General features: G+C 34.4%; 1 protein-coding gene across 4 annotated transcripts in view; it reads right to left on the reverse strand.

Annotated features, from left to right (window-relative positions):
* Positions 1 to 13,161, reverse strand: part of PTBP3 (polypyrimidine tract binding protein 3) — a 100,825-nt gene that overhangs the window by 44,187 nt on the left and 43,477 nt on the right. For all 4 annotated transcript variants that reach the window (XM_036022055.1, XM_036022054.1, XM_028532174.2 and 1 more), the window contains 2 exons: positions 10,097 to 10,266; positions 6,801 to 6,947 (listed from right to left, as the gene is read on the reverse strand). In XM_036022055.1, coding sequence (XP_035877948.1) covers positions 6,801 to 6,947; positions 10,097 to 10,266 — 317 coding nt within the window. The remainder of the gene's footprint in view (positions 1 to 6,800; positions 6,948 to 10,096; positions 10,267 to 13,161) is intronic.

The raw sequence follows: 13,161 nt of genomic DNA on the forward strand, positions 1-13,161 counted from the left end.
CTACAGTGAAGAGCTTGGCTGGCATTACTACCTGAGCTCTGCCCGCTGTTACCCCCACTACCCCTTCGGAGCATTGGTCTTCCATGAAACCGATTCCTGGTGCCAAAAATGTTGGGGACCCCTGATTTACTGCATCTCTTGACTGCATCATTTTCTCTTGTGCTTGATTTAATCTTATGTTGCTTTATAAATTTAGTGTTACCAAAGTGTACAGTGTTTATAAAGTCTGCACTGGCATACCGTGATGTCCTACACTTTATATTTGCTTGCTCCTCTCTGACTCATCCAGAGCAACCTCCAGTCCCTACAACTCCGTTCATGATAACTGCCCTATACACATTTAACTTTTTTTTTACCTTTTATACAGTATTTTTAATTACCTTTTCTATGTTTAGATGCACAAATACTTACCACTGTGTTACCATTATCTATAGTATTTAGTACATTAACAAGCTGTACAGACTTTAACCTAGGAGAAACAGCCTAGGTGTGTTGTAGGCTTACCATCTAGCTTTGTGTAAGTGCACCCTGTGATCTTCACACAATGACAAAATCACCTAGATGCATTTCTCAGACATATCCCTGTCGTTAAGTGGCAGATGACTTCTATGCATACCTTTTAATAGCATTTTCATACTATATACAAATTTTTGTTATCAGGTAAAGCACAACTGTCAAACACTCCATGTCCAAAGCATCATCTTTGAGAGCACTTCTAATATTTTATATTACTGATTTCCGAAACTATGCTCTTGGAAAGACAACTATATGTGGAACAGTGAGGACCAACATCCCACTTCAAACATGGCAGTTTATGTCAGCTATTTATACTGGGCTCTTCAGTAAGATTTTATGGTTCTACTTTTTACAGCTTTGAAAATTGATTTAGACTTCCAACACTTTGAGCCCATAATTAGGTGAGGGATGGTGGTGGTATCAATCAATCAAAAAAGACTCAGAACTGACACAGGGGTTAAAATGAGCTGACAGGAATCAAAGCAGTTTTAACTAACTATTGTGTGCACATACACGCAGGTTAGCAGAGACATGGAACATAAAATACAATGCTGTCCAACCACATTTCCTGTGATGAAGGAAATATTCACTATCTACAATGTCCAATTTGACAAATCACTAGCCACGTGGCTAGCGAGCACTTGAAATCTGCCTAGTGTAACTGAAGAACTGAGTTTTTTTATTTTGAAATTTATTTGTCTAGGAAAAAGACATAATTTGTCTAGGAAAAGACATTTGTTTGTCTAGGAAAAAGACGTCAAAAGCGATGATGTACAAGACATCATCATAGTGAGGTTCTAAGTGGAATATGAGTTCCCTTTCCTCCCAGATTAGGATGATTAAATCTTATCAAAATTAAGCCTGCACAAACAAAAGTAAACTTAACCTCACTGACTTTATGTCACTGTACCTCCAATAGTTCTATTTCTTCTTTATATTAAGCAATTATCTCTATATATGCTTGCAGCTGCTAGCATCAATGTTTATGGTGTTGTTCCTCTTCACTCGTTCCTCTTTGGCATATCACAGTGGAGAAATACAAAAAGCCATTGTGTATACTGTCCTAATCACTCTGGAATTTTCAATATTTTCTATATTAAGTATTTCACTGAGGACTGAGTACAAAGGTCTCTCTGAATATCAGGCGTGCAAGAAATGCTTTTGATAGCAAAAATCTGAGAAATTAACACCTGGGGAAAAAACTTTATTCCATAAGTAACTCTATAGTTTCCATTTTTAATTAGGCAAAAGAACATTTAAGTAAAAAAAAATGAAAATGAGGCATACTCTCTACTGAGAAAAACAGAAAAGTCAGGAGGAGGGAACGGTAAATGTTTTCTGTGACTCTGACACTAAAAACTGCAGAATTCCTACTACAGGATAATATTTAAATTTTAGCAACAAACTCTATGGAATGATTAAAACACTAACTATAAATAAAGGAAATAGCAGTATGATCAAAGTACCAACAAATATTTTTATTGAGGCGGGGAGAAGAATATACTTCACGTAGAATTTAAACATGCCTAGATTATGTAAAGAAGACATTTCTAAAATTGAGATAGAAATGAGTATACAATATGCAGATTTTATGTGTTTAGTATGATGACTTTTTAGGGAAATTATTTAAAAAAAAAATCCTTCCATAGTCACCTTTTTGAAGATTTATAAACTTCTACCCACAAGATCAAGAAAAACTGTCTATACAAACAATAACAGCTGCTCTTAATGTAACCATTTCTCAAATGATGTACCTCAAAATATGATATAAATTTTTTGGCCATAATTTTAGTTTAAATCAAGGGACAAAAGTGTTTGATATTCACCTGACCCTCTGGCAAGTATGTCCATAAGCTGGAAAAGAAGTTATGTGCATTGGGGTACCTTGTTATTCAGAGAACAAAATAGAGTGAAACAGTAATTTATCAGCTTCCCAGAACTGTCAAAATAAAAGACATCTGAAACATTTTATATATGCAAATAGATACCTTCAATTTGAATTCAGCTTTGGTGTAGAACTTTGAATAAAAGAAATTAATATACTTTATGAAACACCAATCCAGAAAAATTATGCAGAAGTAACAAAATATAAAGGGTATTGGGAAGAAATCAAGGCTATCGAAGAATAAACTAGGTCACTTGGACTGGCTTTGGTTGCCAAGCAACTGGGATTTCTTACTGTTTCCCTTTAGAATAATCCAGCCTTTAAGAGTTTTATTAAATTGTTTATTTCTTCTTCAAGACTTATTCTAACATATTTAGGAATCATACTAATGAGAAAACTGCACAACTTACATAAAAGAAAATTAAAAGCTCTACTGAAAGTCAGGAAACAAAATATTACTTCCTCTTCAAAAGGATCAGTAAGCAATATAAATATGTTAATTATCTGAAATTCAATCTATAAAATCAACTCAATTTCAATGATGTATTTTTGGAGGTAGAAGTTATCAAAATAATTCTAACATATCTGGAGAAATAAACAAAATATATTAACCAGTTAGTTTCATAAGAGAGAGAGTAAAGAATGGGCCCGACTCTGTCATATACTAAGGCACAGGGACACCGTTACAGGACTGGAACGGAATGGAACCCAAAAGGTAGTCCAAATGAGACATGTAGTGCACACCACGTGAGCAGCTCTCTCATGAAGGGAGACTGAGGCCATGCAAGCAGAATATTTAGGTATGTCTAACAACTATATATATACATGTTGTAAATAGTCATAGCATGTTTACAGAAAACCAGACCATGACAAAGAACATGTTTGACATATGTGGGTAATAGATTATCAAAAAAAAGTAACCAAGGAGAAACAGGTAAAATAAAGACCAAAAAAACCCTCACCTTACTCTCTATCCCCAAAATATTTCTAATAAAAGAAAGATTTACATATTAAAATACAAACAACTAAAACATAAAAGTAGGAGAATCCTGGTAAATTTTTTTTAATTTAGCTAAGCTAGGTCTTTATGAATATGGTATCAAAATCAGAAACTATAATACAATCTTTAGAAATTTGTTGCATGAAAATATTTAAAAAACTGTATTACTAGCAGACAAAACTCCTGAGACAAACTAAAATGGCGGTTGCCAGGGTCTCAGAGAACGGAATGGGAAATTAATGTTTAATGGGTACAGAGATTCAGTTTGAGAAGATGGAAATAAGTTCTCAGGACAGATGGTAGTGACGGGTTGCACAATGTGAATGTACTTACTGCCATTAAACAGTATACTTAAAAATGGCTAAAATGGCCCTGGCTGGTGTGGCTCAGTGGACTGAGCGCTGACCTGAGAACCAAAGGGTCACTGGTTTAATTCCCAGTCAGGGCACAAGCCTGGGTTGCAGGCCAGGTCCCCAGTAGGGGGTATGCAAGAGGCAACCACACACTGATGCTTCTTTCCCTTTCTTTCTTCCTCCCTTCCCCTCTGTCTAAAAATAAGTAAGATCTTTTTAAAAATGGTTAAAATGGTAAAAACCCACATTAACAGAAATCACTATAAATACTTTGTAAGTTAACAAATAAAAATAAGTAAACAAGAAGATATAATTTCTCACCTATCATATTAACAAAGACAGGAAACTGTTCATACATTATCAGTGGCATCCTAAGTGGGCACATAATCTTTACAGAAAGCAATTGTACAACATGTATCAAAATATAAAATATGCATATGCTTAGTCCCAGCAATTTTGCTGCCAGAAATGTAAACTAGTAAGATAATGCTATAAGAATGTTACTGTAATGCTATTTGTAAAAGCCAACATTGGAAATAATCTCAATGTCTATTATTTAAAAATTGGGTAACTTATGGCTGTTCTATAAGAGGGAATATTGTGCATTTAAAAATTATAAACTCATTCTGTATTTGTTCTCATGAAACAATGTATGACAGAGCTTTCAAAACATCGGAGTTCCTTTGGTGTAAAACTATATACATAGATGATAATATACCTGAATAGTGAAGGGGCATACATCAAAATGTCAGTTATCTTTGGTTAACTAAATTGCTTTTTGTTTTGTTTTCTTAACTTTTCTGAATTGCTTGTTTGAATGTCTTCTCATGAGCATGTACCCTATTTATAATTTATAAGGCAATTTTTCATTTTAAGAAGTCTAGACTATTTAAAAATATCTAATATTTCACTTACTATTGTTTATACAGTTTATAGATGAATTAATATCTCCTAGAACAAATTAAAGATTATATATAGGAAATAGCAACTTTAAAAAACTAATGTGGAAAATTATCATTTAAATTCAGCAGCTTGCATTTATAAATAACTTTCAACACAGGAATGAAAGAGCTGGAGGAGTTCTTTCACCTAGAGCAAGAGTAAAGGGCCCAAAACATACTATTAAAATAATAAAAAAGATGTCTTATAAAATGTAGGTGGACGCACTGTGCCTCCTCGCACAACCAAGATTAGAAAACCAATAATTTACAACAATAATTTACTATCAGAATAACACCCAGATCCGGCAGAGGATTTATCTGAATGGAAGTCAGGCAGCCAAGAAGTTGAAGTAGACGTGTTCATCCGGACTGGTAGGAGAAGATGAGCCGGCGGCGCGGGGCTGGCTCGGTCGGCGGCACACGGAGGTCGGGGGAAGGTTTGGCGCGAAATCGGCGCAAAAGCCATCCAGCGCGCAAGAAGGCACGGTGATCCCTGAGTACGCAAGCTGCGGCTGGCAGACCCAGAGGGGCAGCGATTGTGGACCAGGGCAGAACTCGCGGCCCAGAAGCCCAGACAAGGGTCTGAGTCCAGGGGAACGGAACTACCGCCATTGTTTTCCCCCCCCCCCCCCCCCCCACATATAACGTCACAATCTAGAGACTGGGGTGCCCAGCCCCGGTGAGCACCTAAGGCTCCGCCCCCCACTGTAACAAGAGCAACCAGACGGAAAAAAAAAAGGAGAGACGGGGGAAAAAATAAAAAACAAAAAACTATGTTTTCAACAGAGCAGATCAGTCCCCCAGGACTCATCCTTTTGAGCGACCAAGAACTAGCCAATCTATCAGATGCGCAGTTCAAAACACTGGTGATCAGAAAGCTCACGGAACTGGTGGATTTTGGACGAAATTTAGATGAAAGAATGCGATTACCATAAAAAGATGCAGGAAGACACGCGGAGGAGAGCCAATAGTGAAAGGAAGGAATATGAGTCCTCAAACAATACAGTGGACCAGAAGGAAGATAGAATCAACCAAGCAGGAAAGCATGATGAAATAAGAATTCAAAAAATTGAGGAAAAGATTGAGCATCCAAGACACCTTTAAACGTTCCAATATCCGAATTATAGGGGTACCAGAATCGGAAGGGGAAAAGCAACAGATTGAACATGTATTTGAACAAATAATAAAGGAGAACTTCCCCAATCTGGCAAAGGGAACAGTCTTCCAAGAAATCCAAGAAGCTCAGAGAGCCCCAAAGAAGTTGGACCCAGAAGAAACACACCAAGGCACATCATAATTACATTAGCCAAGGTAAAAACGAAGGAGAGAATCCTAGAAGCAGCAAGACGTAGGGGACAGTAACCTACAAAGGAGTTCCCATCAGACTGTCAGCTGATTTCTCCAAAGAGACCTTATAGGCAAGAAGGGGCTGGAAAGAAATATTCCAAGTCATGAAAGACAAGGACCTACATCCCAGATTGCTCTATCCAGCAAAGCTTTCATTTAGAATGGAAGGGCAGATAAAGTGCTTCTCAGATAAGGTCAAGTTAAAGGAGTTCATCATCACCGAGCCCTTATTTTATGAAATGCTAAAGGGACTTATCTAAGAAAAGAAATAAAAGAAAGACATGTATAGTAAAAGGACAGCAAACTCACAAATATTAATGAACACATCTATACTAATTCTTATCAACACCTTAAGTTCAGTTGTTTAACATCACAACAGAAGCATCATAGACTTCTAAGTGCCTTTGTTATATATTCAGTAAAAAGGACTGACTTTTAAAGTTCCTTCTAAATCTAAGATTGTAAGAGATATATAACAATTTAAGTTTTTACTTTTTTTCTTATGAAAACAGTTTCAAGAAAAAACTAAATTTGCCATTTTTAATACCTTAACCTCAAACTTCGTATTTCTAAATAGCTTTATTTTCTGGTATTCAAGCTTTTAGATTAGAATTTACATACACAATCTTTACTAATAAACCATCCTTAAAATTAAAAAACACACACACCTTTTTTTCCCATCTGAAACACAGAAAACTAATTTTAAGCTATTATATCATATGCTCTTATAACTTTTTAAAAATGCCATTAATACTTACAGCTTGATTAGGTAGATTGTCAGTCTTAAGTTCTCTGTGATTGGAATACTGAATAAAAATAGGCTGGCTTCGAAGATGAGGAGTAACAGGAGTGTAATAATTCACCATAGTAATAGCAGCTTCCTCAGAAGCCATTTCTAAGAAAGCCTGCAATAAACACAAGAAGGTAAAGTGAAAGCTTGTGTTTTTGAAATATGGCTAAGAACTTTCTGGTCATTCTAGCTTGCTCTAAACTCATTCATTCTCAATCTAAATAATACAGACCCCAAGGGGATGAAAATTTTTTTGCCTCAATGTGTATCACTGATATTAATTGGGAATATTTGAAAAGTTGAGTTCAGTAAAAGATTTGGGATTAAGAAACTGCCAGTTGATTAAATGATTTTGTGTGGTTTTTGGTTTTTCTCTTTATGTTTCTCCTAAATCTAGAAATAATTAAAAAGACAAAAACAAATATGTACATTACCATTGTAAATGGATGCTTTCAGAAGCTGGGATTTAACAATTCTTTCCTAAAAATTCTCTAACAATGATGAGGCATAATGATTTGTTCTTCTTTACCTTTTTATAAAACAGCTGTTTATGAATACAATTAAATAGAGCATTCAGGCACAGAGGCTCTACTGTTCAAATTAGGAAAATAGAACTTCCTATATTAAGTCAATATTGATCAGTCATTCAAGTGACAATTTTTGAATATCTGTAATTATTATATTAGTATTAGATATTTACAGAGTAACACAGGATGATCTAAGAGGGAAAACTCACCTTGGTATTTATAACTTATTTTATATATGGCTTCTTCAGTCTCTCAAGATTCCTGTAACTTCTATTACAGGAACAAGATACCTACAGAGCTTTACGGTGGCAGGTTTTGCCACCTATCTTAATGGTTAATTAGGAAGATAAAATATAGACATACACTAACCACTATGAACCCTCAGAACCACCTTAAGAACATCAGAAATTTAAAATACAGGAAGAATACTGGATCCAAATCAATGCAAATTTCTAGTTAGAAAATTGAGTTATTTTTTTACTACAACAGAGCATTTAATTGGCAAGCCTATAGTAACCAATTCAAATTACATACAAAACATTTATAATTTATTTATAAAATATGTATTTTAACAACAAAATTTACTGAACACAGCAAATGGTAAAAGTATCTATAAATTGAACTTTCTTTGTTTATAGTTACCTTACTTGGGAAGAGTTTCTATTTGGCAAATATTCCAGGCAAAGAAGTATTAACTTCACAAATGTCAAATATGATGCTTAACTGAATTAATCAAATGTCACAAATGAATTGATTAAATAAACTAATAAAAGTATTCTATTAAGTAGTAATGTGAGCCACACAACAGTGGATCAAATACCGTTAATTAATTGACCCACAATGAACAAACAAAATTCCTCTATCTTCAAGAAATAAAATACTTTGAGCCATTTATACCATCTACAAGATGGTATAAATCCACTATCCAATTATTTCAGTAATATACTTTTTCTAACATTTCTAAGAAAGGAGGATAAAAATGATCAGGGTAAAAATAGCTATGGCAACATTTCCTATCTTGTTTTTAATTGTCTCTTCAAAAAAAGTTGTAAACTGTACTTTAATAATATTCACTATGTGGGCAGAGGGTATCTTTTCTGCAAACTTTACTACATGTTAAGAATTAACTCAATGTTTAATATCGGTCACACATTGTACACCATATTTGGAATAGTACATAATTCTTGTCATAGGAAGTTTTTTCCTGAAAGTATATATAATCTAAAAATTCACACATTAAAATAATTTTTCCACATGGCATCCAGTAAAGATTTTATTTGTTTTTCTAAAGTATCCATTCAGAAGGATCAATTTTCATTATCTGGGTAGAAAGAAAATCAAGTCAGTACCCACAAAAAGGCTGGTGAAAATTTCCTTCATGCTCTCAACACCCTACCTGCAAGTACCAAGGGAAAGATTACACCTAAAAGTAGTTCTAGTGACTCACATCAGAATATCTTGCTTAAGTATACTATTAACAAGATATTTTTCAAACAGAATTTATGATCAAAGGACAAGCAATCGAGATAAGTCAATTAGCACTACTGATAAATATAAGTCCAGAAAGAACAGTAGAGACAAAGGAACATATGACATTGCCTGCTGCCTCTCACAGACATTTACAATGATGTGTAGGATATACTACGGAAACACGATAACATACATGATACTCGGCTGTTAGACACCTTCACATCATTAAACATGGTCATGTCGGCTCTTTCCAAACTATGCAAACCTACTATTCTTAACAGAGACAACTGTGTTAAAATAAAAATCTTAGTACATGTACTATCTTCAAGAGAGATAAAATAAGTGTGTAGACACAACAAGAGCTGAATACTAACACGTTATTTAACTTCTACAGATTAATAACCTCATCTGAATTAAAGAGATATTAGTTTGTAGTTTACTAAAGATATGGGCCTGAATCAGAAATCATCATCCAGTCTCTAGCAAGTCTAATACTAATCAATTTATTTATAAATATATTTAAAATGTGCTTCTTAAATTTTATTTATAAAAAGTGTAAGAAACACAGGGACTTATCACAATGTACTACACAGTGTCTAGTTCCTAGATTTATTGTCCTCTTCTTTGCAGCAAAGCTCAGTGTAAACGATTTTCAGGACAACTGAAAACTAGAACTAAAAAATTCATCTCACTGGGAGGTCTGAGCTGGAACAAGAAAGCATGCAATTATTCAAACAAATATGGCAAGTATTATGTTTTTGTCATGATCAAAGCAAAAGCAGGTTTCCTTATTCATCTTAAGAAAAACCTATTAACTTCTGAAATAAAGAACCTCTTATAGTCTCTTTCAAATTATTAAAGAAGCTACATATTAATTCTGCAACTAAAATATACTAAAAATTTGTATGTAGATGCTGGAAAACTTGTATGTTCTGTAATTTGCCTAATGAGGTATAATTTATATTTTCTCTCCCTGTCAGAGAATTCTGATAATCATAGGATATTTTCATAAACCATTTTGCAATTAAAAATATAAAATGGTTTTTATTAAGGAGGAAAAAGACCAGTCAATAAATAAGAGATAATCCTTTTCTTGTGTTAATATCGTTGTTTGTTGCTTCCTGTCATACAAAAAACTTTATAATTTAAAAACTACTTCAAACAGAAGGAAGTTGAGAAAATACAGAAAAGTTCAAGAAAATAAAAATCATCTTTAACACTAACACTCAGAGATAGCACTATGGGCCAATCTTTACACATTACATACCTGGCTTTTTCCTTTCAACATCAAAAGATTAGTCACTTTGCCAAATGGTAGACCTAATGATATGACTTCTGCTTCGGTGACATCACTTGGAATTTTGCGAAGATGGAGAACACGAGAAGGCGAAGAGGGAGGTCTGTCTCCTTTAAATTTCTTGTTGTCATTCCCATTAGCTAAAAAAATAAGATTTTAAAAAAATTACTGAAATTAATTTTGGTTGACGTACTACATTAACCACATTGTCACATTTGCTCCTCGAAGAAGAGTGCTCTCTGTGGAAAGCTCTGCGAAATCCATTACATGAATAAAACAAGACACAAAAGGAAAAGATAATTGACTATTTATATGATAAAAGATAAATGACTACTTAACAGCAGTATTATATAAAATAATAACATAATATGTTACAGCAGTAAAATATCTTGGGGGTTATGGTATTATATGAAATGTAACCTGTATGACAGTAACACAAAGGATATGAGGAGGAAGATAAAAAAGTTCTTACATTATACCTAGGTCTGATATTTTTTGAAGGTAGACTCGTAAATTTAAGATGCATAGTGTTGATTTAACTTAAGAGCAGTCACTTAAAGTAAGCCCTGTCCTTAACCTATTCTGTTGTTGATGTCACAAAATTACATCTTTATATACTGCACCTGGAAATACAAACTACAAACTAATAATTCATTTAAATTCATTCATCTCTTAAATAATGTGAAGTTACAAATCAAGTCACTTGAAAGCCTTTACATTAATAATTTTCAAAAAGTATTAGTCTCTTAAATTGTGCAGAAAAAAGTGGCGTTATAAACCATTATTAGAATACTAGCTTTTATAATTGCCCAAGTATTTTATTTTCATTAAGATCTATAATTTCTGTATGGTTTTTACTTACTGTCTAGTGTCCTTTCTTTTCATCCTAAAGAATTCCTTTGAGCATTTCCTGTAGGGCAGGTCTACTAATGATAACAATCTTCTTCAGCTTTTATCTTGGAATGTCTTAATTTCTCTACTATTATTTTTCTTTTATAAATCAGTGACTTGACTTTAAGAGTCTAATTAATGTTACTCATAATTTCTCTAATTTCTTTTTAAAAAATCCACTTATTTAAACTAAAAAGAAGCATCAAAAACAAAAATAGCTTTGAATGACACTTATGCCAAATATAGGATTCTCTGACAGGTTGACTGTTTTATTCTTTTAGAACTTTGAATACACTGGCCAACTGACTGCCCGATGGCCTCTGAACTTCTTGATTAGAAATCTGTCCTTATTCTTACTAAGGATTACTTGTCTGTGACAAGCAGATCTTCTCTTGCTTTCAAGATTCCTTGTCTTTTAAATGTTTGCTTATAGCATGTTTCAGTGTGGGTCTCATTGAGTTCATCTTACTTGGGGTTCACTAAGCTTCTTGGATATTTATGAGTTTATTCATGTTTTTCATCAAATTTGGGGATGTGGTAACTCTGGATATCAGATTCTTCCTCTTCCCCAAGGACTTGCAGGATGCTGTTATTTTTATTTATTGTCTTTGAATAATTGTAGGCTACCTGGTTTCTCCTGAGCATTTTTCTGGGTATGCATGACCACTTTCTGATTTTCCCTATGGATGCAGTTGTTTTTTAATGTTCTAGTCTTTAATGTCTGGCTCCCAAAAGAGAATTAAAAAAATGAAGTAGGGGAAAAAAAGAGCACTGGCTCTTTTGTATTTCCTGGTAGTCACTTGGTAGGGAGGGTGACATGGCTTGCAACAATAGGGGGAGATGCAGAGGCTGCCTGCCTCTTCGTTGGCAACTATCTGGTCAGATGAAGCAGTTACCTATCAGAGAACTTTAAGGACAAAGTCCTTTTTGCCCACCCCTGCTACCACAAGCTGTTTATAAGCTGCTCCTGGAATAGAGGCACAGCTGCCTGCCATGTGCCTGGGGGTGGGGGAGGGTAGCTGCTACTGTGCTAAGAGCTTAAAATTAACCATAATTTACCTTCCAAGTCTATCCTTGGAACTTGCAAGCCTTCAAAAGACTGAAGAGTTCCAAATTAGTTACAGATTCTGGCAATGCAACTGTTGTCTACACAGGAAGTCACATTCCTGGTGCTTCTTATCCTGCCATCTTTCCAGAATCCTTCCTCAATTATCTTTTAAATTAACAAGAAAAACTATGAGAAAGGAAAGTCATGTATGCACATAATTACCACTTTGTGTAGACCCAAGTTTCCACCTGGTATCATTTTCCTCAAGAGTGAAGAACTTCCTTTACCATTTCATGAAATGCAAGTATGTTACTAACAAATGCTCTCACCTCTTGTGTGCCCCAAGGAAAGTTTTTTCAAATGGATAAAGAATTCCAGGTTGATCGTATTTTATTTTCAACACTTTAATGATGCTCCACTGTCTTCTGGCATGTACTTTTGGGCAAGAAATTTCTCGTTAGTCTTCCTATGAAAACTCCAGCTACTTTTAAGATTTGTTCTACATTCCTGGTTTTCAGTAATTTGATTATGATGAGCCTTGGTATGGTTTTTGATGTGTTTATCCTGCTTGTGGTTCTTTGAACTTTTTGGATATATGGATTTATAGTTTCTACCATATTTGGAATATTTTTAGTCATTATTTCTTCAGCTATATTTCTGCTTCCGCACCCCCTCCTTTTTCTCTGGGATTTCACTTATATGTATGTGTAGACCACTTGATATTGTTCTACAGGTTACTAAAACTCTCTCATTTCTTTTTCAGTCTTCAGACATTATTTTTATCTTTAGAATATCTATTTGATTTTGTTTCATTTTTCTCCTTGTTAGGACAACATTTTACTTTAAACCCTTGAACACACTTTTAATATCTTTCAAAGGCCAAACAAATCTGCTAATTCAACCTTCTCTGTCATTTTCTAGGTCTGTTTCTGCTGATTGATTTTTCTCTGGATTATGGTTTACAATTTAGTGGTTCTTTATATATTTGGCAATCTTTTAAAAAAGATTGTATTTAGCCTTGGCTGGCATAGCTCAGTGGATTGAGCACGGGCTGCAAACCAAAGCGTCACAGGTTTGATTCCTAGTCAGGGCACAT

This window comes from Phyllostomus discolor, chromosome 3 (assembly GCF_004126475.2).
Source record: "Phyllostomus discolor isolate MPI-MPIP mPhyDis1 chromosome 3, mPhyDis1.pri.v3, whole genome shotgun sequence".
NCBI lineage: Eukaryota > Metazoa > Chordata > Mammalia > Chiroptera > Phyllostomidae > Phyllostomus > Phyllostomus discolor.